The sequence below is a fragment of the Eschrichtius robustus genome, chromosome 2, assembly GCF_028021215.1.
Source record: "Eschrichtius robustus isolate mEscRob2 chromosome 2, mEscRob2.pri, whole genome shotgun sequence".
Lineage (NCBI taxonomy): Eukaryota > Metazoa > Chordata > Mammalia > Artiodactyla > Eschrichtiidae > Eschrichtius > Eschrichtius robustus.
In genome coordinates, this window is record NC_090825.1 from 42,792,801 (window position 1) to 42,815,949 (window position 23,149).

General features: G+C 35.1%; 1 protein-coding gene, 1 non-coding gene and 1 pseudogene across 7 annotated transcripts in view; 1 reads left to right on the top strand and 2 right to left on the bottom strand.

The window, feature by feature from the left end:
- The window catches only part of SLC38A9 (solute carrier family 38 member 9), a 109,078-nt gene that overhangs the window by 23,036 nt on the left and 62,893 nt on the right, over nucleotides 1-23,149 (bottom strand). For all 6 annotated transcript variants that reach the window (XR_011073070.1, XR_011073069.1, XM_068535347.1 and 3 more), the window contains 3 exons: nucleotides 20,867-20,926; nucleotides 18,027-18,221; nucleotides 15,383-15,490 (listed from right to left, as the gene is read on the bottom strand). Coding sequence is in view for 4 of the 6 variants with exons in the window: in XM_068535347.1 (XP_068391448.1) it covers nucleotides 15,383-15,490; nucleotides 18,027-18,221; nucleotides 20,867-20,926 (363 nt within the window). In the remaining 2 variants the exon portion in view is untranslated. The remainder of the gene's footprint in view (nucleotides 1-15,382; nucleotides 15,491-18,026; nucleotides 18,222-20,866; nucleotides 20,927-23,149) is intronic.
- LOC137760360 (small nucleolar RNA SNORA18) lies at nucleotides 2,105-2,235 on the bottom strand. Its single transcript, XR_011073314.1, has one exon. It is a non-coding gene; the product is annotated as a small nucleolar RNA SNORA18 (small nucleolar RNA).
- Nucleotides 5,948-6,033, top strand: LOC137760327 (U6 spliceosomal RNA; annotated as a pseudogene).

The following is a 23,149-nucleotide window of genomic DNA, read 5'->3' on the forward strand; positions in this document are numbered from 1 at the left end:
ATCTGTAGAAAATGAAAACACTAATTTGAAAAGATAATGCACCCCAATGTTCATAGCAGCATTATTTACAATAGCTAAGATATGGAAACAATCTAAGTGTCCATCAACAGATGAATGGATAAAGACGATATGGTATATATATGTATAATGGAACATTACTCAGCCATAAAAAAAAGAACGAAATTCTGCCATTTGAAGCAACATGGATGAACCTAGAGAGTATTATGCTTAGTGAAATAAGTCAGATAGAGAAAGACAAATAGTATATGTTATCACTTATACATGGACTCTAAAAGATAAAACGAATGAATAGAACAAAACAGAAACAGACTCACAGATATAAAGAACAAACTAGTGGTGAACCAGTGGGTAGAAGAAAGGGAGGAAGGGCTAGATAGGGGTATGGGATTGAGAGATACAAAGTGCTATGTATAAAATAAATAAGCAATGAGGATATATTGTACAGCACAGGGAAATATAATCATTATTTTGTAATGGAGTACAAATATATTGAATCACTACACTGTACACCTGAAACTAATATAATATTGTAAATCAACTATACCTCAATTAAAAAAAATTCAGGTGTCTGACTGAATTTGTCTGACTCTAAAGTCCTTCCTCTTCCATTACTTGAATTTGCCAGAAAAATACTTAGAAAAGTAATCAGGGAAGGGAGAATTTGTCATTTAACATTGTTCAATGGCTAATCTAAAATGCATTGCTTAAAAATACTGGAAATAATTTAAATGTCTACATAGAGGGGAATGACTAAACTATGATGCAGTTGCTCAGTGGTATATATTATGCAAGAATCATGTTCCAGAGAAAGATTTTATGCTACAGCAAATGTTCATAAGTCAAATAGCATGTATAATACAATTTTACTTTTATTTTAAAAAGTGTGTGTATGTGAAAAAAAAAAAAAAATGACTGTAGAGATAGCCACAAAGTGTAAATAGTGGTTATCTCTGGTTAATGGAATTTATTGTAAATTAATCACTTACTTATATTCTCTAAATTTTCTACAATAAACACAATAAACATAAAGTTACTTTGAAATAAGAATAATAAAATAACATTTTAAAAGCACTGCCAATTTCTGTCTTGAAGGTTTGCTAATATAAAAATGAAAAAATTTCTTTTATGTAGAAAAAGACTATGATTTACTCAAAAACAGTGCTGCATCTAGGCAAAGGAGGTGGCAAAGTGGAGGACAACCCATCACAAGTGATTCCTTAGTGTAAAAAGTAGGAATGAAAAAAAAGCCCCCTGGCTTTTTACCATAATATTTTAGGAAAGGAAGTGAGAACAACTAAGAATCAAGCAGTAGCTCTAAAAGAAATCAGAAAGTAAGATAAAAAAAATTACATACTTTTGTTTTATATCAAGTTTTTTGTCTGCTAGCTTTCATCTGAATTTTTATCTGTGGAAGCAATTCAAAATGTATTTTTCTTAGGAAAAGTCTCTCCTTCTTCTGTCTGTAATCTTTTAAAATTTTACATGTCAGCAACAAAGTAAAATGTGGGGGCAATTCCCACTTCTGTTTTTTAAAAAACTCTTAAATTGGGAATAGAAGCATACTTTTTTTTTTTTTTGACATTCTGCACAAAGTGTAAAGGGTCTTCTTTTTATTATGTGTTACATAGGCAAAATTATTTAAATCAATAAATTTTTAAGGAATTTCACATGTTCTGATTCTTTCCACTGCCAATCACCTTAGTTCCTCCAAAGTCATAATCTTCAAGATAAGATAGCCCTTTCAAAAAGAAGTTTTACTCAATCCACAGTTATCATGTCAGTCAATCCACAATTCTTTCAGTTGGGCTTCTTTGATCCCGTGGAATATGGATACACTTCAAAATTCCCCACCTGTAATCTCTGGGATCCAATTTCCTCAAGCAATTTACTTTAGGACCATGTTTAGGGTCAGGAGATGGATCTGCCTGGTTCTGAATTTTAGACACCCTCTAAACATGCATTAAGTTCAAATCATATTCACTCCTAAGCTATCACACCCTAGAACAGTACAGATCGTTGGGATATGCCAATACCTAAGATAAAAAAAGAGTTTGACTGTTAGGTTTTTCAGTTTATTTAGCAGCTCTGTCTTGTAGTTCTTTCCCACGGATCTAACACATAGTTCTATGAGTAAAGGAAACCACATAGTTACTCTATGAAGTGCTTCCAATGATATAGGTTTATAGATAAAGCCCCATGGGGATAGACCTCAACAGAAGGATACTTTCTCAATAAGAAAAAGAATGATCATTTCAGATCAACAGTTAGCACTATATTTATATAATTATATAGAGCCCCAAATTTTGGGGAAGATGATAGAATTATTATTTATATATGACAGGCCTAACTCAAGAAATAAGAAAAATCTCAAATAAATGGTCTAATTTTACACTTAAAGAAACTAGAAAAAGAAGAAGAAATGAATCCCAAAGTTAATAGAAAGAAGAGAAATAAAGATCAGAGTGGAAATAAATGAAAATAGAGACTAAAAAGACAATAGAAAAGATCAATGAAACTAAGAGCTGGCTTTTTTTGAAAGATAAAACAGACAAACCCTTAGTTAGATTAAAAGAAAAAAAGAGAGGACTAAAATAAATAAAACTATAAATGAAAGAGGAGACATCACAACTGATAAAACAGAAATATTACAAAGGATCATGAGGCTACTGTGAACAATTATATACCAACAAATTGGACAATCTAGAAGAGCTGGATAAATTCCTAGAAACATACAACCTACCAAGACTGAATCATGAAAAAACAGAAAATCTGAACAGATCAGAGATTGAATCAGTAATCAAAAACCTCCCAACAAACAAAAGTCCAGGACCAGATGGCTTCATTGTGAATTCCACCAAACATTCAAAGAAGAATTAATACCAATCCTTCTCAAACTCTTCCAAAAAATAAAAGAGAAATGAACACTTCCAAACTCATTTTACAAAGCCAGAATTACTCTGATACCAAAGCCAGACAAAGACACGCAAGAAAAGAAAATTATAGGCCAATGTCCCTGATGAACACAGATACAAAAATTCTCAACAAAGTATCAGCAACCCAAATTAAACAATACATTAGGACTTCCCTGGTGGCACAGTGGTTAAGAATCTACCTGCCAAAGCAGGGGACACAGGTCCAAGCCCTGGTCCGGGAAGATCCCACATTCCACGGAGCAACTAAGCCCATGCGCCACCACTACTGAGCCTGCGCTCTAGAGCCTGCCAGCCACAACTACTGAAGCCTGTGTGCCTAGAGCCCATGCTCTGCAACAAGAGAAGCCACCGCAATGAGAAGCCCACACACCACAACGAAGAGTAGCTCCTGCTCACCACAACTAGAGAAAGCCTGTGCGCAGCAACAAAGACCCAACGCAGCCAAAAATAAATAAATAAAATAAATAAATTAAAAAAATACATTAAAAGGATTACATACCATTATCAAGTGAGATTTATTCCAGGGATGCAAGTATGGTTCAACGTGTACAAATCAATCAATGTGATACACCACATTAACAAAATGAAGAATAAAAATCATATGATCATCTCAATGATGCAGAAAAAGCATTTTACAATATTCAACATCAATTTATAATAAAAACTCTCAACAAACTGGGTATGGAGGGAATGTATCTCAACATAATAAAGGCCATATATGACAAACCCAGAGCTAACATCATATTCAATGGTGAAAAGCTGAAAACTTTTCCTCCAAGATCAGGAACAAGACAAGGATGCCCACTCCTGCCATTTTTATTCAACACAGTATTGTAAGTCCTAGCCAGAGCAATTAGGCAAGAAAAGAAATAAAAGCCATCCAAATTTGAAAGGAAGAAATAAAACTGCCTCTATCCATGGAGGATATAATACTATATATGGAAAACCCTAAGGATGCCACCAAAAAACTGTTAGAACTAATAGACAAATTCAGAAAACTTGTGGGGTACAATTTCAACATACAAAAATCTGTTGTGTTTCTATACACTAATAACAAACTATGAGAAAGAGAAATTAAGAAAACAATCCCATTACAGTTACATCAAAAAGAATAAAATACCTAGAAATAAATTTAACCAAGGAGTTGAAAGACCTATAAACTAAAATCTATAAGACAATGATGAAAGAAAGTCACAAATGTAAAGTTATTCCATGCTCATGAATTGGAAGAATCAATATTGTTAAAATGTCCATACTACCCAAAGCAATCTATAGGTTCAATGCAATCTGTATCAAAATTCCAATGGCATTTTTCACAGAAATAGAACAAACATTCCTAAAATGTGTATTGAAACATAAAAGACCCCAAACAGCCAAAGCAATCTTGGGAAAGAAGTACAAAGCTGGAGGCATCACACTTCCTGATTTTAAATTATAATACAAGATATAGTAATCAAAACAGTACGGTACTGGCAAAGAACAGACATATAGATCAATGGAACAGAGTGCCCAGAAATAAACCTACACATATACAGTCAATTAATTTATGACAAAGGAGTCAAGAATACACAATGGGGAAAGGACAGTTTCTTCAATAAATGGTGTTGGAAAAATTGGGAGACACATGCAAAAGAATGAAACTGGACAAGTCTGGAGCTAAAAAAAAAAAAAAAAAAAAGAATGAATGAAACTGGGCCCCTATATTAAACCATATACAAAAATCAGCTCTAAATGGATTAAAGACTTGAATGTAAGACCTGAAACCATAAAACTCCTAGAAGGAAACATGGGGGGGAGGGTAAGCTCCTTGACATTGGTCTTGGCAGCGATTTTTTGATTTGACACCAAAAGCAAAGGCAACAAAAGCAAAAATAAACAAATGGGACTACATCAAACTAAAAGGCTTCTGCACAGTAAAGGAAACCATTAATGAAATGAACAGGCAACCTAAAAAATGGGAGAAAATGTTTGCAAATCATATATTGGATAAGGAGTTAATAACCAAAATATATAAACAACTCATATAACTCAACAGCAAGAAAACAAACAATTCAATTAAAAAATGGGCAGAGGACTAAATACAGGCATACCCTGGAGATATTTTGCATTTGGTTACAGACCACTGCAATAAAGTGAATATTACAATAAAGGAAGTCACACGAATTTTTTGGTTTCCCAGTGCATATAAAAGTTACGTTTACAATATATTTAGTATATGAAGTGTGTAATAGCATTATGTCTAAAAAAATACATACCTTAATTAAAAATACTTTATTGCTAAAAAATGTCAAAAATCATAGATCACCATAACAAATATAATAATAATGAAAAAGTCTGAAAATTGTGAGAACTTCTAAAATGTGACACAGAGATAGGAAGTGAGCAAATGCTATTGGAAAAATGGTGCTGAAAGACTTGCTCAATGCAGGGTTGCCACAAACCTTCAATTTGCAAGAAAACGCAATATCTGCGAAGTGCAATAAATCGAAGTGCAATAAAATGAGGTATGCCTATAGGCTGTTATCCTAAGAAGACATACAAATGGCCAACAGGTACATGTAAAGGTGATCAATATCACTAATTATCAGGGGAGCACAAATCAAAAACAATGATAGTGCTTGCTCTGACAGCACATATACTAAAATTGGAAAAATACAGGGGCTTCCCCAGTGGTGCAGTGGTTAAGAATCTGCCTGCCAGTGCAGGGGACAGGGGTTCGATCCCTAGTCCGGGAAGATCCCACATGCCGCAGAGCAACTAAGCCCGTGTGCCACAACTACTGAGCTTGCGTTCTAAAGCCCGTGAGCCACAACTACTGAGCCTGCGTGCTGCAACTACTGAAGCCCGCGTGCCTAGAGCCTGTGCTCCACAACAAAAGAAGCCACTGCAACGAGACGCCTGCACACCGCAATGAAGAGTAGCCCCTGCTCGCCGCAACTAGAGAAAGCCCATGTGCAGCAACGAAGACCCAACACAGCCAAAAAAAAAAAAAGAAAAAGAAAATTGGAACAATACAGAAAATATTAGCATGGCCCCTACACAAGGATGACACACAATTCGTGAAGCATTCCATATTTTTTCAGTATCCTGTAATAAGCCATAATGGAAAAGAATATGAAAAAGAATAAATGTGTGTGTGTGTATAACTGAATCACTTTACTATACAACAGAAACTAACACAGCACTGTAAATCAACTATACTACAATAAAAAATTAAAAACAAAAACAAAACACAATGATATATCACACCTGTTAGAATGGCTATCATCAAAAAGATAAGAGATAACAAGTGTTCTTAAGGATGTGGAGAAAAGGGAACCCTGGTGTATTGTTGGTGGGAACGGAAATTGGTGCAGCCACTATGGAGAATGGGATGGTGGTTGCTCAAAAATTTTTAAATAGAACTACCATATGACCCAGCAATCCCACTTCTGGGTATATATCCAAAGGACTATCTTGAAGAGACATCTGCACTATGTTCACAGCAGCATTACTTACAATAGCCAGGATATAGAAACAACCTATAAGTCCATCAACAGATGAAGGAATTAAGATGTGGTAAACATATACAATGAAATATTATTCAGCCATGAGAAAGAAGGAAATCTTGCCATTTGTGACATGGATGGACCTTGAGGGCATTATGCTAAGTGAAATAAGTCAGACAGAAAAAGACAAATAGTGTATGATATCATTTATATGTGCAATCTAAAAAAGCTAAATTCATAGAAACAGAAACCAGAATCCTGGTTATCAGAGGCTGGGGAGGTGGGGGAAATGGGGAGATGTTGGCCAAAGAGTACAAACTTCCATTTATAAAATGAATAAGTTCTGGGGATCCAATGTATAGCATCATGATTACAGTTCATAATACTGCATTACTTGAAAGTTGCTAAGAAAGTAAATCTTAAATGTTCTCACCACAAAAAAGAAATGGAAATTATGTGATGAAGATGTTATCTAGTGCTATGGTGGTAATCGTTTTGCAATATATAAGTGCATCAAATAAACATGTTGTACACCTTAAACTTACACAGTGTTATATGTTAATTATATCTCAATAAAGCTGGGGGAAAAAAGAGTTCAAAGTAAGGGAGCTAGAAAGAAAATTTTATATAAATATATATATGAAATCAACATCTTTCTTATATACCTATAATTGTTTAGAAGATATAGAGAAATTAAAGCATTCCATTCACAATAATAAAATAAGCATACATATTGTTAAAGGTATTCCTAGGCCATAACTAGGAATAACATTAATATTAACATGACAAATTTATATTAAAACATTATAAAACTTCACTGTGGCAGCCATGTAAATGTACTACTCCGATATCCAAGTGAGAACCTGATGCAAGGCATGCAGTGAGCTGATAAACTCCAGCTGCAGCCTCTTTGGGCTGTGCTGACCTAATCAAGAAGTCACACTTTCCCTGGGCAGCTCCTAGCCAACGACTGAGCAAAGCAGAGTACTCGGGCCTGACCACTTTTGCCCAACCCTCGACTCCTCTGCAGGCAATCTTTGACAGAGCTTCACATTGGGTTGGCTAAGACTTTCTTAATCTATTTCTACCCAATCCTCCTCCTTTCCTTTTCTCCTTTCACAGACCTAAGCTACAATGTGGTCTGATGTAGCTACCTACTCCTGCTCGCCCTCCCCTCTTTCATAAATGCTCCCCCACAAAATTTCTTGTACTTCTAACTCCATTTTGATGGCTGCTTACTGATATTGGAAGTTGTCTAAGAAAGCAGACAGTGAGATGGGATTTGGGCATGGGATCAGTCATCACCCACCTCTGAATTACCATGTCAGCAATGCTTTAGTGATATCCCAAGGTTCTAACAGTGTTTTCACTATCATTGCTTTTCTACAGATTCTGTTGATTCAAAGAGGCTACAGCACCTCTGACCTCAACTTACCTTTTATGAGGGTGGTATGTGACTGTAGCAGCTCCATTATGAATCCTATTTTTAGGCGGGGAATTATAGGACTACTCTTCCTCTACCCTATTGACCTAGGGACACAGAAGCCTAACTCTTAGTTCAGCCAATCCCAAATAAGGGAGAAGGAGGCTCTCATAGCCAACCAGAGTTATTTTTAGCTTAAAATAGAAGACTCTCCATGATCTGGCCTTTGCGTCTTTATCCGTGTCTCCTATTACTTCATCAATAAGTATTCTTTCACTTCAGCCATCCAAATTCTTGTAATTTCCTAAATGGGTCATGGTATCTCAGGCCTTAACTGTTTCTTAAACATATTGATCCCTTGACTTGGCATAAACCCATTCCTCCAATTCTTCATTTAAAGAACTCCTTTTGGCCTTAAAATACTCTTATTTAGAACACTTCTCTGATTCCTAATTCTTATTTACATGCAATTCCTCTATACTACTATGTCTCTTGTGTATCTTCATACTGTGATCATTAATTCACAGAGCAGTCTTACAGCTCAACTGCAAGCTCCCGGACGGCAGTGGGCCATGTCTTTTTGGGCAATGCATGACACATAACCAGAGGCGTTCATTTATTTTCATAATAAAGGACTCTTGGCCATGAACATGGTCAACATTCTACTTTAAACTGTTCTTCAGAATGATTTTGCTTTTTCCTAAGATTTACTAGTTTTCGATAAGCTCTTTTCAATTTAGCTGATCTTTCCTGTCTTTTGGAGCACTCAACATCTATTACTTCTAAGATGCCTCGTGAAGCAACTTGTTAGTTGATTCTTCTCTAATTAAGCCAGGTGATACCACTGTTGTTTCTAACCCGTCAAATTAGAGTGAGTGAATATCCAGCTTTTTCCAATTAACCAACAAAAACTCTGAGTAAATGTCTTGAAAACCTAAGATTATCTTTAACAGCTCTGTTGAGATATAATTTACATACCTTTCACCTGTTTAAAGTGTACAGTTAAAAGTTTTTAGAATATTCCCAGAGTTGTACAAGCATCACAACAATACCTTACTCCTTTTTATTGCCAAATAATATTCCATTGTATGGATATACCACATTTATTTATCTATTCATCAGTGATAGATATTTGGATTGTTTCCACCTTTTGACTACTATGAATATTGCTGCTATGAACATTTGTGTACAAGTTTTTGTATGAAAAATATGTCTTTTAAAGAACCCAGACATTTATACCATGATCAATGTGTAGTAAATTAAAGAAGACAGATTCCTTCACAAAGTGGTTTTAAAGAAGCCCCAAACCTCCAATCATTCTCAAACTGCCTACTTTATTACTCTGAGAAGTCATATTAAGAAAGGAAGTAAGCAGAGGGGGAGAAGATAATTGAATACATAAGACAGGTACTTAGAAAGTAAAAAGAACTCCTATAAATCAATATGAAAAAAATAGAAAATGGGCAAAAGACTTGAAAAGGCACTCGACAAAAGAGGAAATCCAAATTGGCAATGAACATATAAAAAGGTGTTAACTTCATTAGCCATCAGGGAAATGCAAATTAAAAGCACAATACCACTACACACCCACCAGCAAGGCTAGATGAAAAAGAAAACAGAAGTGTTGATGGAGACGTGGAACAACTAGACACTCAAACACTGCTGGTATGGACGTAAATTGGTACAACCATTTTGGAAAGCTGACTGGCAATATCTGCGAAAGTAGAATATATGCATACCCTTTGACCTACCAATTCCACTCCTAGGTTTATGCTCAAGAGAAAGCAGGCATTTATGTTCACCAAAAGATATGTAAGAGAATGAAGAGTGCTACAATAAACATAATGGTCGAAAATTGGAGACTACTCAAACATCCCTTAATAGGAAAAAGATAAATTGTGGTATAGTTATAAAATGAAATACTAATGAGAATGAACAAACTACAAATGCACACAACAATATGGCTCAATATCACAATATAATGTTGACTGGAAGAAGCCAGACACAAAAGAATACATACTGTATATTCCAATTATAGTCAGTCAAAAAACAGACAAAATTAATCTTTGGGGTTAGAAGTTAGAACAGGTGGTTATCTCTGCAGGGAGACAGCGATTGGTAGGGAGAATGAGAGGGACTTCTGGGGTGCTAGTAATTTCTGGTTTTGATCTGGGTGCTGGTTATCTGGTTTGTTCAGTTTGTGAAAATTTTGTGAGACTTTACTTTCTGAAAATACCTTTGTTGTACTCTAACAGTTGAATGAGAGTATGGTGGGATTTAGAATTTTAAGTTAAAATAATTTATTCTGAGACCTTTGATGACACTTCTATTGCCTTCTAACTTTCAGAGTTGTTGTTAAAATGTCTGATACTATTCTGATTCCAGACCTTTTGTACAGACTTGTTCTTTGTCCCTGAAAGCCCTTCTCTTTATCCCTGGTGTTGTAAAATTTCATAATGATGAGTTTTGGTGTGGGTCTTATTCACAATGCTGGGTATTTTGGGCCCTTACATCTAGAAACACATGCTCTTCAGTTCTGGGGAAATTTCTTAAATTATTTCTTTGATAACTTCCTCACCTTCATTTCCTTTCTTCTCTATGAAACTATTTTTAGCTGGATATTGGGCCACCTGAATTAATTATCTATTTTCTCATCTTTTCTGTCCTATTTATTTTTTTCCTTCCTCCCTCCCTCTCTTCCTCCTTCCCCCCCTCACTTCCTCCCTCCCTCCCTCCTTCTCTCCCTCCCTTCCTTCCTTCTTTCTAACCATCCATCCATCTGTCCATCCATCCACCCATCCATAATTTCTAGTCTTTTGGGGAAGTTAGCTTTATCTTCCAAATTTTCTTTGAATTCTTAATTTCTATTACATATTTTATTTCTAAGATCAACTCCCCATTTTTCCTTCCTTGCTTGGCATCCAAATATTGTTTCATGGATATCACTGTCTTTTGTTACTTTGAGGATGTAATTTTTTGGAATTTTGCTTTTGTTCCTTCTTATTATTTTTCCCTTTAAATTCCTTTTTTATCTTTCTTTTTTTAAAAAATATTTATTTATTTATTTGCTTGTGCCAGGTCTTAGTTGCAGCAGGCAGGCTCCTTAGTTGTGGCATGTGAACTCTAGGTTGCGGCATGCATGCGGGATCTAGTTTCCTGACCAGGGATAGAACCCGGAACCCCTGCATTGGGAGCATGGAGTCTTAACCACTGCACCACCAGGGAGGTCCTCTTTTTTATCTTTCTTGTTTTATTTTTATGTAAGAGGTTTTCCACAAATATCTAGTGCTCTTTGTATGTTTGTTTATATTTAAAAGTGAAGCACTAAAAAAATGCATACTTAGTGGACATCTAAATGGTCTGATACAAGCAAGGTACCTGCCATTTCTTTGGTAGAACCCGAATATCTGAGACTCTAGGTCTTTCCTCTTGGGCTTATCAGTTTCTCCTGAGAAGAATCCTCTATTATCCTATGCTATCAGCATTCTGGGAACCAAGGAATAAAGAAAAGAGAATTGGAGGGGTAGATGGTGGGGTATGGCCTCATCATTCAGCATATATGCTTTCACTTAACCTGTTTTAAGACTAGAGGCTTATTCCTACCCTTTTGCTGTATTTGGCAAACCCGAGTCCAGAGAGTGTCTGATTTAGTTTCTTCCATCTCTTGCTAGGTTGAAGAGGGAAGGGGGATGGATTATAGCTAATTATTCCTGATATAAACCTTCAGGGAATTCTCCCATTTTAAGCCCTTCTCCTTACCCTTGCTTTCAGAGTTAACCAATTTTCTCCAAACACTCAGGCTTTCAAGAATTGTGTAGTTCAAACTGGCCTCCTCTCTACAGGTACTTACATTTCAGCTTTCTCTGCTTTGCTGTCAGTTACCAACCATGTATCAGTTTTCGAGCTTCTAAAAATCTGTTGCTCTCTCTCATTTGCTATTGTCTCTTCTATAGAGTCTCTTTGTGTTTGTTTTTTACATTTATTTTTTTAATGTAAATGTTTTAATGGGATTTAAAAAGGAGTGGATATAAACACATTTACTCTTAATAATTATTTATTGAGCACTCATTATATGCCAGAAGTATTATAGGCCTTGGAGACACAACAGTAATAGAGAAGTATAAAAAACAAAAAAAACCATTTCTTTTCTCAGAGAGCTAACATTCTAGTTAAGGGAGACAGATACACAGGTAAAAAAAATAATACAGGTATTTCTTACCATCTGAACTTTCACTACTCGAATTCAAGAACCAAACAGATTCGGAAACAGTTCTAGGTAAGTCTCTTGTTATCTTAACGTCTGCTACTATTTATCTGAAACTCAGGAGCTAAGTTGATTAGAATAACAGATACGCCTCAATATTCCAACTAGTCAGAATCAAGAACTTAATAGATTTAGATGACCAGGGATATCTGCATATAAGATTTGGTAGTGATGAGGGCTCTAAAGAAAATAAGGAACAAGAAGGAGGTGTGAGAATGGGCAGGAAGTCAGGGAAGACCTCTCTAACAATACCAACTATGTAGATACCTGAGAAAAAGACAACAACATTTCATGTACAGGGAATCCTAAGTGCAAAGATTCTGAGCTAGGAGTGTGCTTGGCATTTTTGTGGAACAGCAAGGAAGACAGTGTGGCTGGAGTGGACTGAATGAGTGGGAAAGTAATAGGGGATGAAATAAAAGAGGAAGCCAGGAGTCAGATCATATAGGGCCTATGGACTGTGACAAAGACTTGCCTTTATTCTGAATGAGTTGGGAAACCATTAGAGGCTTTTGAAGGTTGTGTTTCAAAAACACCACTCCATCTGCTAGGTGTAGAACAGATCACGGAGAAGGAGACAAAGTGGAAACAGTGAGACTAGTTATGAAGCTACTGCAATAATCTGGCTGAGAGATTAGAAGCTTAACATAATTCTTTTTGGTGGAAATGGTAAGAAGTAGTCAGATTCTCAATTTATTTTACAAGTAGAAAATAGATTGTGCAGATATGGGGGGTGGAAAGGAAGAACAGTCAAGTATGACTCCAAAGAGTTTGGCCTGATCAAGTGGTAAATTGGTGCTACCATTTTCTGAGAATGAGAAGCCTGGGAGAAGAGCAGGTTAAGCAGGCTGTTGGGAGGGGGTGAATGAGGAAGAAAACAAGTATTTGATTTGTGTAAATTAAGTATACAAAATGGACATCCAAGTGGAGATGTAGAAGGGGCAGGTAGATATATGAGTATGGATTTCAGTGGAGAGATCTGGGCCAGAGATAAAAAAAATTGGGACTAGTCACCATATAGCGTGGTGGCTAGATGACATTATTTAGGGAATAAAGGTAGAGAGAAGAGGGGTTTGTGTACTAAACCCTGGATGACTCTATCATTTAGAGGTCAGAGATATGAGAAGGAACAGTTATGTAGAAGAATCAAGAGAGAATAGGGTTTTAGAAGTTAAATAAAGAAAGTATTTTAAGATGGAAGGAGTGAACAAATGTGCCCCATGCTGCTGACAGGTTGAGTAAGAAGAGGTGTGAGATTTGGTCATTGAGTTTGGAAGGATGCAGTCATTGGTCATCAGTCAGTGGAGTGATTGGAGCAAAAGTCTAACAGAAGTGAGTTCAAGGCAAAATGGAAGGAGAAGTGGAGACAGTGAGCACAGACAACTCTTACAAAGGTTTTTCTTTAAAGGGAAACAATAGCTAGAGGGGAATGCGGGGTCATATGAGTTTTTGTTTTTAGATTGGGACATAGGTTTGTATACTGGAAGGAATAGTTCAGTAGGAAAAATCTGATGATACATGATTAAAAAAGAAAGAATAACTGCAAAAGTGAAGTCCCTGAGGAGGCAGGAAAGGATAGGATGAAATACATGAGTAGGTTTTTCTCATTATTTTTCCAGTTACCTGGGAAGAAGGGTGATGGGATTTACCGAACTGAAAAATAACTTTTTAGAAACAAGAGTACATAAAGATTCAATTAGAACTAGAAGTTTATGAGAATTCTTCATCAGGATGGTAAAGATTCACACCCTCCAATTCTCTGATTTTTAATTAGCCTTTACTGAAAAAGATTTATGATATATTTTCTTTCTTAAGAAATTCTTCAATCACAATAAAGTAATTTCAGGACCACAGGTATTTACATGAACCTCTTTTAGTCCTCATGATTCTCCCCTCATATCATTTAGAAATGAAGTAAAGTGAAATAAATGGCTTGATATCTATTTAGGTATATTCCCTTTTCCATCTTTTAAATAACTATTTGTACTCTCCATTTCTCCCATATTTATCTCTAATGTCTTATCATTAGCAGAAATGTTCATCACTAAGCCTCAATATAAATCAATATGGATCTACTTTTAGAAAATAATATCCTAGACTATTTTTATTAATCAATGGAAGAACTAGTTTAAAGTTGCTATTTTCATCACTGTCCAATTCTAAATACAATCTGTGAGAGAAGATGCTTTGCAAGCCCCAGTACTTCCTTTATCCTGAATTTACACTGACTTTTTAGTCTTTGTGGGCTTCTAATAGATATTAAAAAAATCAAAGCTGATGCAGCCAGATGATCTGAAAACAAGTAACCATGGTAACATAAATAATACCTTCCAATGACCACCAACTCAGCACACCTGGAAAACTCAGGAATGTTGTAACAAAAGAAACAAAAGGGGTGGTAGACAACTATATTTGCAGGCTTTAGAGACTAACACCAGAAACTGAATAGAGATTTGAATTCTAGACTGCCAGAATCAACAGTTGAAGATTGGAAAGAAAGCAGTCTTTCTAAACCAACAACAGAATTTTGTACTACGTTCCCCTTATTATTAGTTTTTAAGATACGAGCGTAATAGTTACTTCCATTTTTTAGTCTGTCTCCTCATTTAGCATTATCCATTCATTGCTTCATGGTGCTTCTATCATGTCCAAAATCCTCTAAATTTGGGTGAAACTTAAGAAATTGCCAAGTTATAGCCATGGGGAAAAAATTTGGGTGAAACTTAAGAAATTGCCAAGTTAAACTTAAGAAATTGCCAAGTTAAACTTAAGAAATTGCCAAGTTAAACTTAAGAAATTGCCAAGCCATGGGGAAAAAAAAAAAGGTGGGAAAGAATACTTAATAATCACCACCCTAATTAGCCTGAAAAACAGCAATATTAAAAGAAAAAAACCCATAAGGGGAACAATGATGTTAATTACCAGTATTATTCACATATATTTATCACTGACTGTGTTCTAAGTCTCTGAAATTCTAGGGGTATGTTTCCTCAGAGAAAGTGTAGAGAATGAGTTCTTGATTTTTCAATTGCATTGTGACTTTAACTCCCAAGCAGAAATGACAAAGGGTACTGGTTAGCCCTAACTGCAAGAAAACCACAGTAATTTCAACTGTACTCCTGTTTTTAGCTTAACAGCATTAATAAAAGTGTTCATCATAAAATCTACCAATACTTGTTTTATAGTAACAATAGTTAACTGAAGATCACATTATTGTAATTTATTAATTCTTTACTTGGGACAAATAGCTCACCTGGGACAAAAAATTCTGTTGGCATAAACCAATGAAACTCCAAATGAAATCCCAAGCGAATAGCCTTCAAGGTGACAAGAAAAATCAAGTAGAGAACAGACACTGTGCCTGTAAGGAAAAATTCAGAAACCATTTATCAAGTTTGTTTTACAGACTATTTCAAAATCAAGTTTTGTTTCTACATTCTCAGCATAGTTTGGAAAATTATTACCTTTGTTGTTTATGCCCACTAAAACCCAGGTAAGATCTAAAGAACAGAAACAAGCTATGTGAGATATCAAAAAACAAAGCAAAAAACTATGTAGTAGGCCTAAGAACTTAGGAGCTGAGTTTAGTGGAAGATACATGCAGAGAGTCCATTATAAAATTGTAAGGTTACATAGGAGAGAAAAAACAACCTGAAACTGACTCTTATTCTTTGTATTGAAAGTATTAGAGGGGAATTCCCTGGCGGTCCAGTGGTTAGGACTTCTCGCTTTCACTGCTGAGAGCCAGGTTCAATTGCTGGTCGGGGAACTTCAAGATCCTGCAAGCTGTGTGGCATGGCCAAAAAATAAAGAAATAAATAAAAAATTTAAAAATGAAAAGGAACGGGTAAAATTAACTTTAAAAAAAAGTATTAGAGACAGTCAATAAGTTGGAAAAGTCTGTCAAAATATTTAGTGTAAGAAAAAGTGAAGAAAGAAAAGTAGTAAATGTGAATCATAAACTTATTTGAGAAAGGCAATAAGCCACCTAATCCATGAACAATCTGATCTACTATCTAGATGAAGTTTTGATTGAGCAGTACTACTTGCTAGATGGAAAGATTCCAGATTCCATTCACTGTGTAAAGTAAATGCCCACTTTATGCAGGGTAAAGTGGGCATTCAGAATTTCCGGATTTTTTAGTAGTCTAGATGTTAGAGGATTTAAGGAATTAAGTCCAGTCATTATGGAGTAGAGTCAAGAAATCCAGAAAGGTTTCTAGAGGAATTAGATTCTAATTTCTCTAAAGAAGCTATATGCAGTTTTAAAAGGGAAAGTACCAAGGAAAAGGGCAAAAGAAAAATATCCTTAAGGAGGTAGAGAATAACTAACCTGGTTAGAAGCCTAGTGATTGTTTTGCCCAACTGAGCAAATTCTTCTATAAGTTTACATGCTAACTTTTAAAGATCTGTTCCATGGGAAAGTAGGCAAGCAAATCAGGAAACCACAAATGAGCTATATAAGCTCTTACTGTGGGTTTGGAGGTTAGCTGATTCAGAAAGGATGAATACAAGAGGCTAAAGCTTATATAACCACAACTCTTCATTTTCTGTGTGTGTCTGTGGTAGTCAGTCTTACACTGAATCCTGTTGTGAGGCAGAGGTATAGAGAAATATCCTTACCTCCTCCTTTGGTCTTCTGAAAACCCAAAGCCACCTCCTTGATGTGATGAGTAATCTAATTATTTCATACTCCAGGCCGCCTACCAAGAGGTCAGAACTATAGGGAGGAGGTGAAATCCTATTATCTATTTAGGTTATCAATTCTTTATGAATGATATCCTTGTCCTTAGTTAACCAGATCTGAGCTTTCATAGGGGTTCCTTTTCTAAAACAGGTCTCACAAAAAGAAGTCTGTTTCTTTAAGGAGGCAATAGTGTTCTAAGAAAGAAAAAGCACAGAGGAAGAGAGCAGAAGCAGAATAAACCTTAGGAGCTTCAGCTAGAGAACAATATCCCAGGCTGAAAGTCAAGTGATAATTTTGTGCTATACTCTTAAATAGATACTGTAGGAAAAAAATATTCCATAACCTCCCTTAGTAAGTTATAATATTTCCAACCCTTAGACTTGAGAATTCCTAAAACATCCACTTTGGATCTCTCCTGCTGAAATCGTAGTCTACTTCCTCTAGCTGTTCTCTTAGAGGGAATGAGGGATAGTTGTTCAGTAAGGATAGAATGGAAACCCCAGCAACTCATCCTTTTTTTTCTTTATTTTAATTTGGTTGAACCGGGTCTTAGCTGTGGGAGTTGGGCTCCTTAGCTGTGCCTTGAGGGCTCCTTAGTTGCAGCAGGCGGGCTACTTAGTTGTGGCATGCAAACTCTCAGTTGCAGCATGCATGTGGGATCTAGTTCCCTGACCAGGGATCAAACCCAGGCCCCCTGCATTGGCAGCGCGGAGTCTTATCCACTGTGCCACCAGGTAAGTCCTTTTTTTTTTTTTTAATGCACCCAGCAACTCATCTTAAAAAGGGACTTGGACTTGAAATGATCATCTATATTTTTCTTTTTTTTTTAAAAGATTTTTTTTGATGTGGACCATTTTTAAAGTCTTTATTGAATTTGTTACAATACTGCTTCTGTTTTGTGTTTTGGTTTTTTGGCTGCGAGGCATGTGGGATCTTAGCTCCCCCACCAGGGACTGAACCTGCTCCCCCTGCACAGGAAGGTGAATTCTTAACCACTGGACTGCCAGGAAAGAGCCCATCTATATTTTTCTCTCTTCCAAACTCCATTAAGAAAACCAAAAAGCAGGGTAACATATGCATGAACAAATTAAACATAGATGAACAGGCCTGGAAGGTAACTATTGATATTTCCCCAGTCAGACCATATTTCCACAGAATCCAGCATGTATTCTACTACACAGAGGCTCTATAACACAGTGCCTTGGCTTACCTAGGATATTAAATTTTGAAAAAAATGAAGGAGATTTGAAATTAAGCAGTGGCAGGAGGAGCCCTATGAGGTAAAAGGGCACTGTCTTGGACTTATTCCACCACTTTTCAAACTGCTGGAGTCCCGAGTCATTGGTGTAGAAAATCATAGAGCCATTGTCAGGATGGTCACCACTCCCGGCACTTGGACAAATCACTGCAATAGGGAAGCAACAGATTAGAGAAGGCAACAAAGAACAGAAAATGACTACCCCCAAGACTGACACTTGTTCTGCCAACCTCAATTTTTACCATGAATGCTAAGTTTCTTTTTTCTGGAAAAAAATAGAGGGTTATATTTAGATATATCATGAATCTTTTTTATTTATTTTTATTATTTATTTTTATTGAAGTATAGTTGATTTACAGTGTTGTGTTAGTTTCAGGTATACAACAATGTGATTCAGTTATTTATGTATTTATATATTCTTTTTCAGATTCTTCTCCACAATAGGTTATTACAAGATACTGAATACAGTTCCCTGTGCTATACAGTATGTCCTTGTTATCTATTTTATATATAGTTATATTAGAAACCTTTTACCTATAAATAATTAAAGGTAGGAGAATGTTAGAAAACTTTGAGGTATAGCCTTAATTTCTACTGGAAATTATAAAATTATCCTACCAGATATCCTTTGGTCCCATTGCTAGAGAGAAAATACTGGGTTGGATGATATTTGATCCTATTTATATAATAATATAAGAAATATCATACAGGTAATTGTTCACTGTGTTAATAACCCACACAAAGGCCAAAGAACAGGTTTCTTCTAACAATAAACAAAATCTCTGGGTTTGGAATAAAAAGTGGACACCACCAAAACATCTGCCACGGTATTGCCAAAATCTAATTATTGCTTATAGCTTAAGAATCTTGAATTCCAGCAATCCAGAGTAATTGTCCTGGATGTTTATCACACCTTATAGCAGCTTAAGAGCCCAGATGATATCCAGAGAACTGGGAAGCGAGTAAAACGTATTTTTCCTAACACTGATCTTCTGTTAGCAGAGAGAATACAAATCATTCTCACTGTGTTTCTAGTTTCATAATAGTACTTTTTCTAATAATCAGCTCTTTGTAAAGAATGTTTAATGCTAGTGAAAAATGCTGACAAACAATTTTATTCTCTATCCGTTATTTCGCATACCACAAAGCCAAAAATTTTCTTTCACCTTCTTTCTTAGCACTTTAACATGCACATTTTTCTTCTATGCTCTGGAGAGAAGTAAATTAACTTGAATTTTTCTTGTGCTAATAATTACAGTGGTAAAGGGCACAGGCTGTGGAAGTATATTGACTGAATAAAGAATCTCGACCCTGTCACTTAATAGTTATGTAACCTTGGGCAAATCACTAACTTCTCTGTTACCTTGGTTTCTGCACAGAAAATGAGAGAAAAGATCTACCTTATGGAGTTGCTGTAAAATATTTAGAACAATGCCTGCACACAGTAAGTATCCAATAAATGTCAGCTGTAATTTTTAATATTAACTGAGATGGATTGTTTCATACTCTATTTAATACACTGTTCAAAATAAACCAAAGAATCAAGAAGTGCTACTATCAACATATCACTATGCAAAGTAAACTGACTTTGCTGATGGTGCTCTCCAAATTATCACTGTAATTGTGATATTTATGGACTCAACAATGAACTCTCTAGTGAAGAAATCCTATTAGATATTAATGAACTAGTTTTATCAATTGATATCAGAATAGCTATAGTAAAATGAATTTCTCTTTTAAGACAGGTATGTTACTTGGTCTTCTGAAAATTCTGAGGTAAGGAACAGGGTGCAAGAGATATATGTTTAAATTATAAAATACTTCAGTAAAATACTTTAGTATAATTATTGAAAAGTGTGTATGTGTGTGTTCACAGAAATAAAAGCTGATACTTCACTCATTTTCTAGTGTTAACATGACAGGTTAATCAGTTTAATCAAGGGGTAAAATAAGACACTGAATAGAAAACATGGGAATGTACACTTTATGAGAGGAGAAACTCTTGTCTGTCCATTATATCCCAGAGCCTAGAACAGTTCCTCACAGGTAACAGGCTTAATAAATATGCATTGAATGAATTGTCCTCTTAGTGATCAATGTGTACCTCCATCAAAATGCTATGAATTCAGTATCTTTGAAACTTAAACACATAAAAGCTTTAGGTGATGTTAGTTACACTGTTAACCAGGTTATGTTAGCTTTTCTATTCACTTTTCCTATGATTGCCATATTGGATAAACCCATAGGCCACAAACGTTTATTTTTAATAAATTAATTAAAAGAAATTTTCTAAGAAATGAAGGGTTTTTTTTTGACAAATCTTTAATTTATTTTTCTGTATTTACTAACCTTGGTTCATTATTAGGAAATTTAGGGCACAGATTTGTATATCTTAAATATTACTAACTAAAACAATAAATGTCTAAAACTAAGTTAACAAACTGAGAACTATGGTTCTAGACTTCCAAAACAATTAGCAGTGATATAGGTTCTTCAAAATATGTATTGATCATAGGCAAATATGGATACTATAGATGTGAGCTGTAACTGTGAATTGAATAATATGAACTAAATGTTGTTTAGCTCACATTAACACAAAATTTTGTGGAGTTTTTCTTTTTTTTTTTTTTTCAACATACTGACTGCCAACAATTTAATAGTGGCTTACTTAACATAATGATTTTATGCTGGTCATTTACCTAAAATAAAGTTATAGGTTCTACCTTAAATCATTTTTGAAGCGAGGTGACGAATAAAGAAACAAGCCAAACTTTCAATTCCAAACTACTTACCAGGGTTGCTATCGTTGGTACTCAGTATAGCATCTGTGTCATTAATGTGATGAATAAAGTCTAAAAATTAAGGGGAAAATATAGTTTAATACTGAATGAAAGATGCTAAATCAATCACCCTCTAAAGTCTTTTACCTATAAAAATCTTTTAAGATCTACTGTGTGGTAATATTACCTAGTACACCGAACAAAGGCTACTTCACTGTTAACATAGCTTTACCTTCTTCAGCTTTCTCTACTTACGGGAAAAATGTCATTGGTGTCTCAGTCCCACTGTGTTTTACATGATTGAAGATTTTTTTTAAAAACTACCCACAAGGCTGAATTTAGTTAAAAGCCCTGGAATAAAGACAGTGTGCACAATTTTTTTTACATATACGGACACTAATTTATATAAGTATAGTTACATCTTATATAATAAAGTTCTAAAGTCTGCAAAAGGGGTAAAGCCAGTACTCATAACAGCTGAGCTTATCTGGAAAATCACGTAAAGTTTTTACAAAGTATAGGACGTGCTATTATAAACTGAAGGCTATATAGTAATTATTGCTCACAAGCACCATTAAGTAATACTAAAAGAAGTAGCAAAACAAAAAGCTAATGCAGATACCTGAGCATTCATGTCATTCTACAGTGAATGAGAGAATGGGTGAAGAATATGTTTTTACTTGCCTGAGGGAATGTACTTCATTCTGTTTGATGTTAACCTTTTATAACCTTAGTAAGCATTAATAAAAGTAATGTAAAACTTAAAAATAGGATGGTAAAAAATGTTGGATTAAATTTTAAGGTCATAAAGTAAGTTAAATATGTGAATTATTCATCTCCATTGTACGCCTCTCAAGATAGAATGAAAGAAGTAGTCTAGTGCTCTAGGTTTTTACAGTTATCTCCAGGGCTTACTACTGATTTAAGATCGGAAGTTATGAATCTTTAAGGAATTCCTGGTGCCAAAGACTTACATAACGCTAGTAAAACCTTGATACCAAGTATACTGGGTTGAATAGTATTCTCCCCAAATCCATGTCCACCAGGAAACTTAGAATGTGACCATATTTGGAAACAGACTCTATGTAGAGATAATCAAGTTAACATTAGGTTATACTGGATTAGGATAGGCCCTAAATTAAGTGACTGGTGTCTTTAATAAGAACAGGAAATTGTGGACACAGAGACACTGAGGGGAGATGGCCATGTGAAGGCAGAAGCCGAAATTGGAATGATACAGCTACAACTCAAGGAATACCAAGGACTGCCAGCAGTCGATCATCAGAAACTAGAAAGAGGCAAGGAAGGCTTCTTCCCTAAAGGCTTCAGAGGGAGCAGAGAGCCCTACAGATACTTTGATTTTGGACTTCTAGTCTCCAGGACTGTGGGAGAGAACAAATTTCTCTTGTTTTAAGCCAAACAGTTTATGGTAATTTGTTACAGCAGCCCTAATACATCAAGGCTCAATGAGGACAGTGTGAGAAAGAAAAACTCTAGGCCACTATCTCTTATGAAGAGACACAAAAGTTCTAAATAAAATATTACTCCCACTCCTCCCAAAAGTAAACTGAATCCAGTAAGAAAATTTTAAATATACATCATGACTTACAAACTAATTTAAGTTTGTCCCAGAATATAAGTATGATTTAAATATTATAAAATGTATTCCTTTAATTATCCATATTAACAATTTAAAGGAGAAAATCTTTACAATCATTTCAAGAGATGTAGATTAAGTATTTAATAAAATCCAGCACACATTAATAAAAATGCATAAGAAAACAATAGGCTGGAACATCTCTGAATTACTAAAGGGTACAACCCTTTGATCCTACAACTAATGCAATATGTAATGGTGAAACATTAGAAAGATTTCCTCAGGAACAATATAAGGATGTCTACCAGCACTGCATCCATACAAATTTACAGTTTAAAAAAAGATAAATATATCTATATGTGTATATATGTAAACATATATACATGTGTGCATGTGCCTGTGTGTATATATGTATGTATGTACATATTAAATATAAATGTATGCATACAGATATGAATCATTCAAAAACTAATAACTAGAGGAAGAACTTTTCACTATTCATAGATGACATAACTACCTAAATAGAAAATCGAAAGTGAATCTACAAAATTATAAGCAATAAGAGTTCAACACATTTACTAGATTCAAGATAAATATTAAAAAATTAATTAGGTTCTTTTATTATAATAGCAACAAATAATCTTAATTTTTTATAATTAAAAACTATATCACAAGAAGCAAGAAAAACTACAATTCTG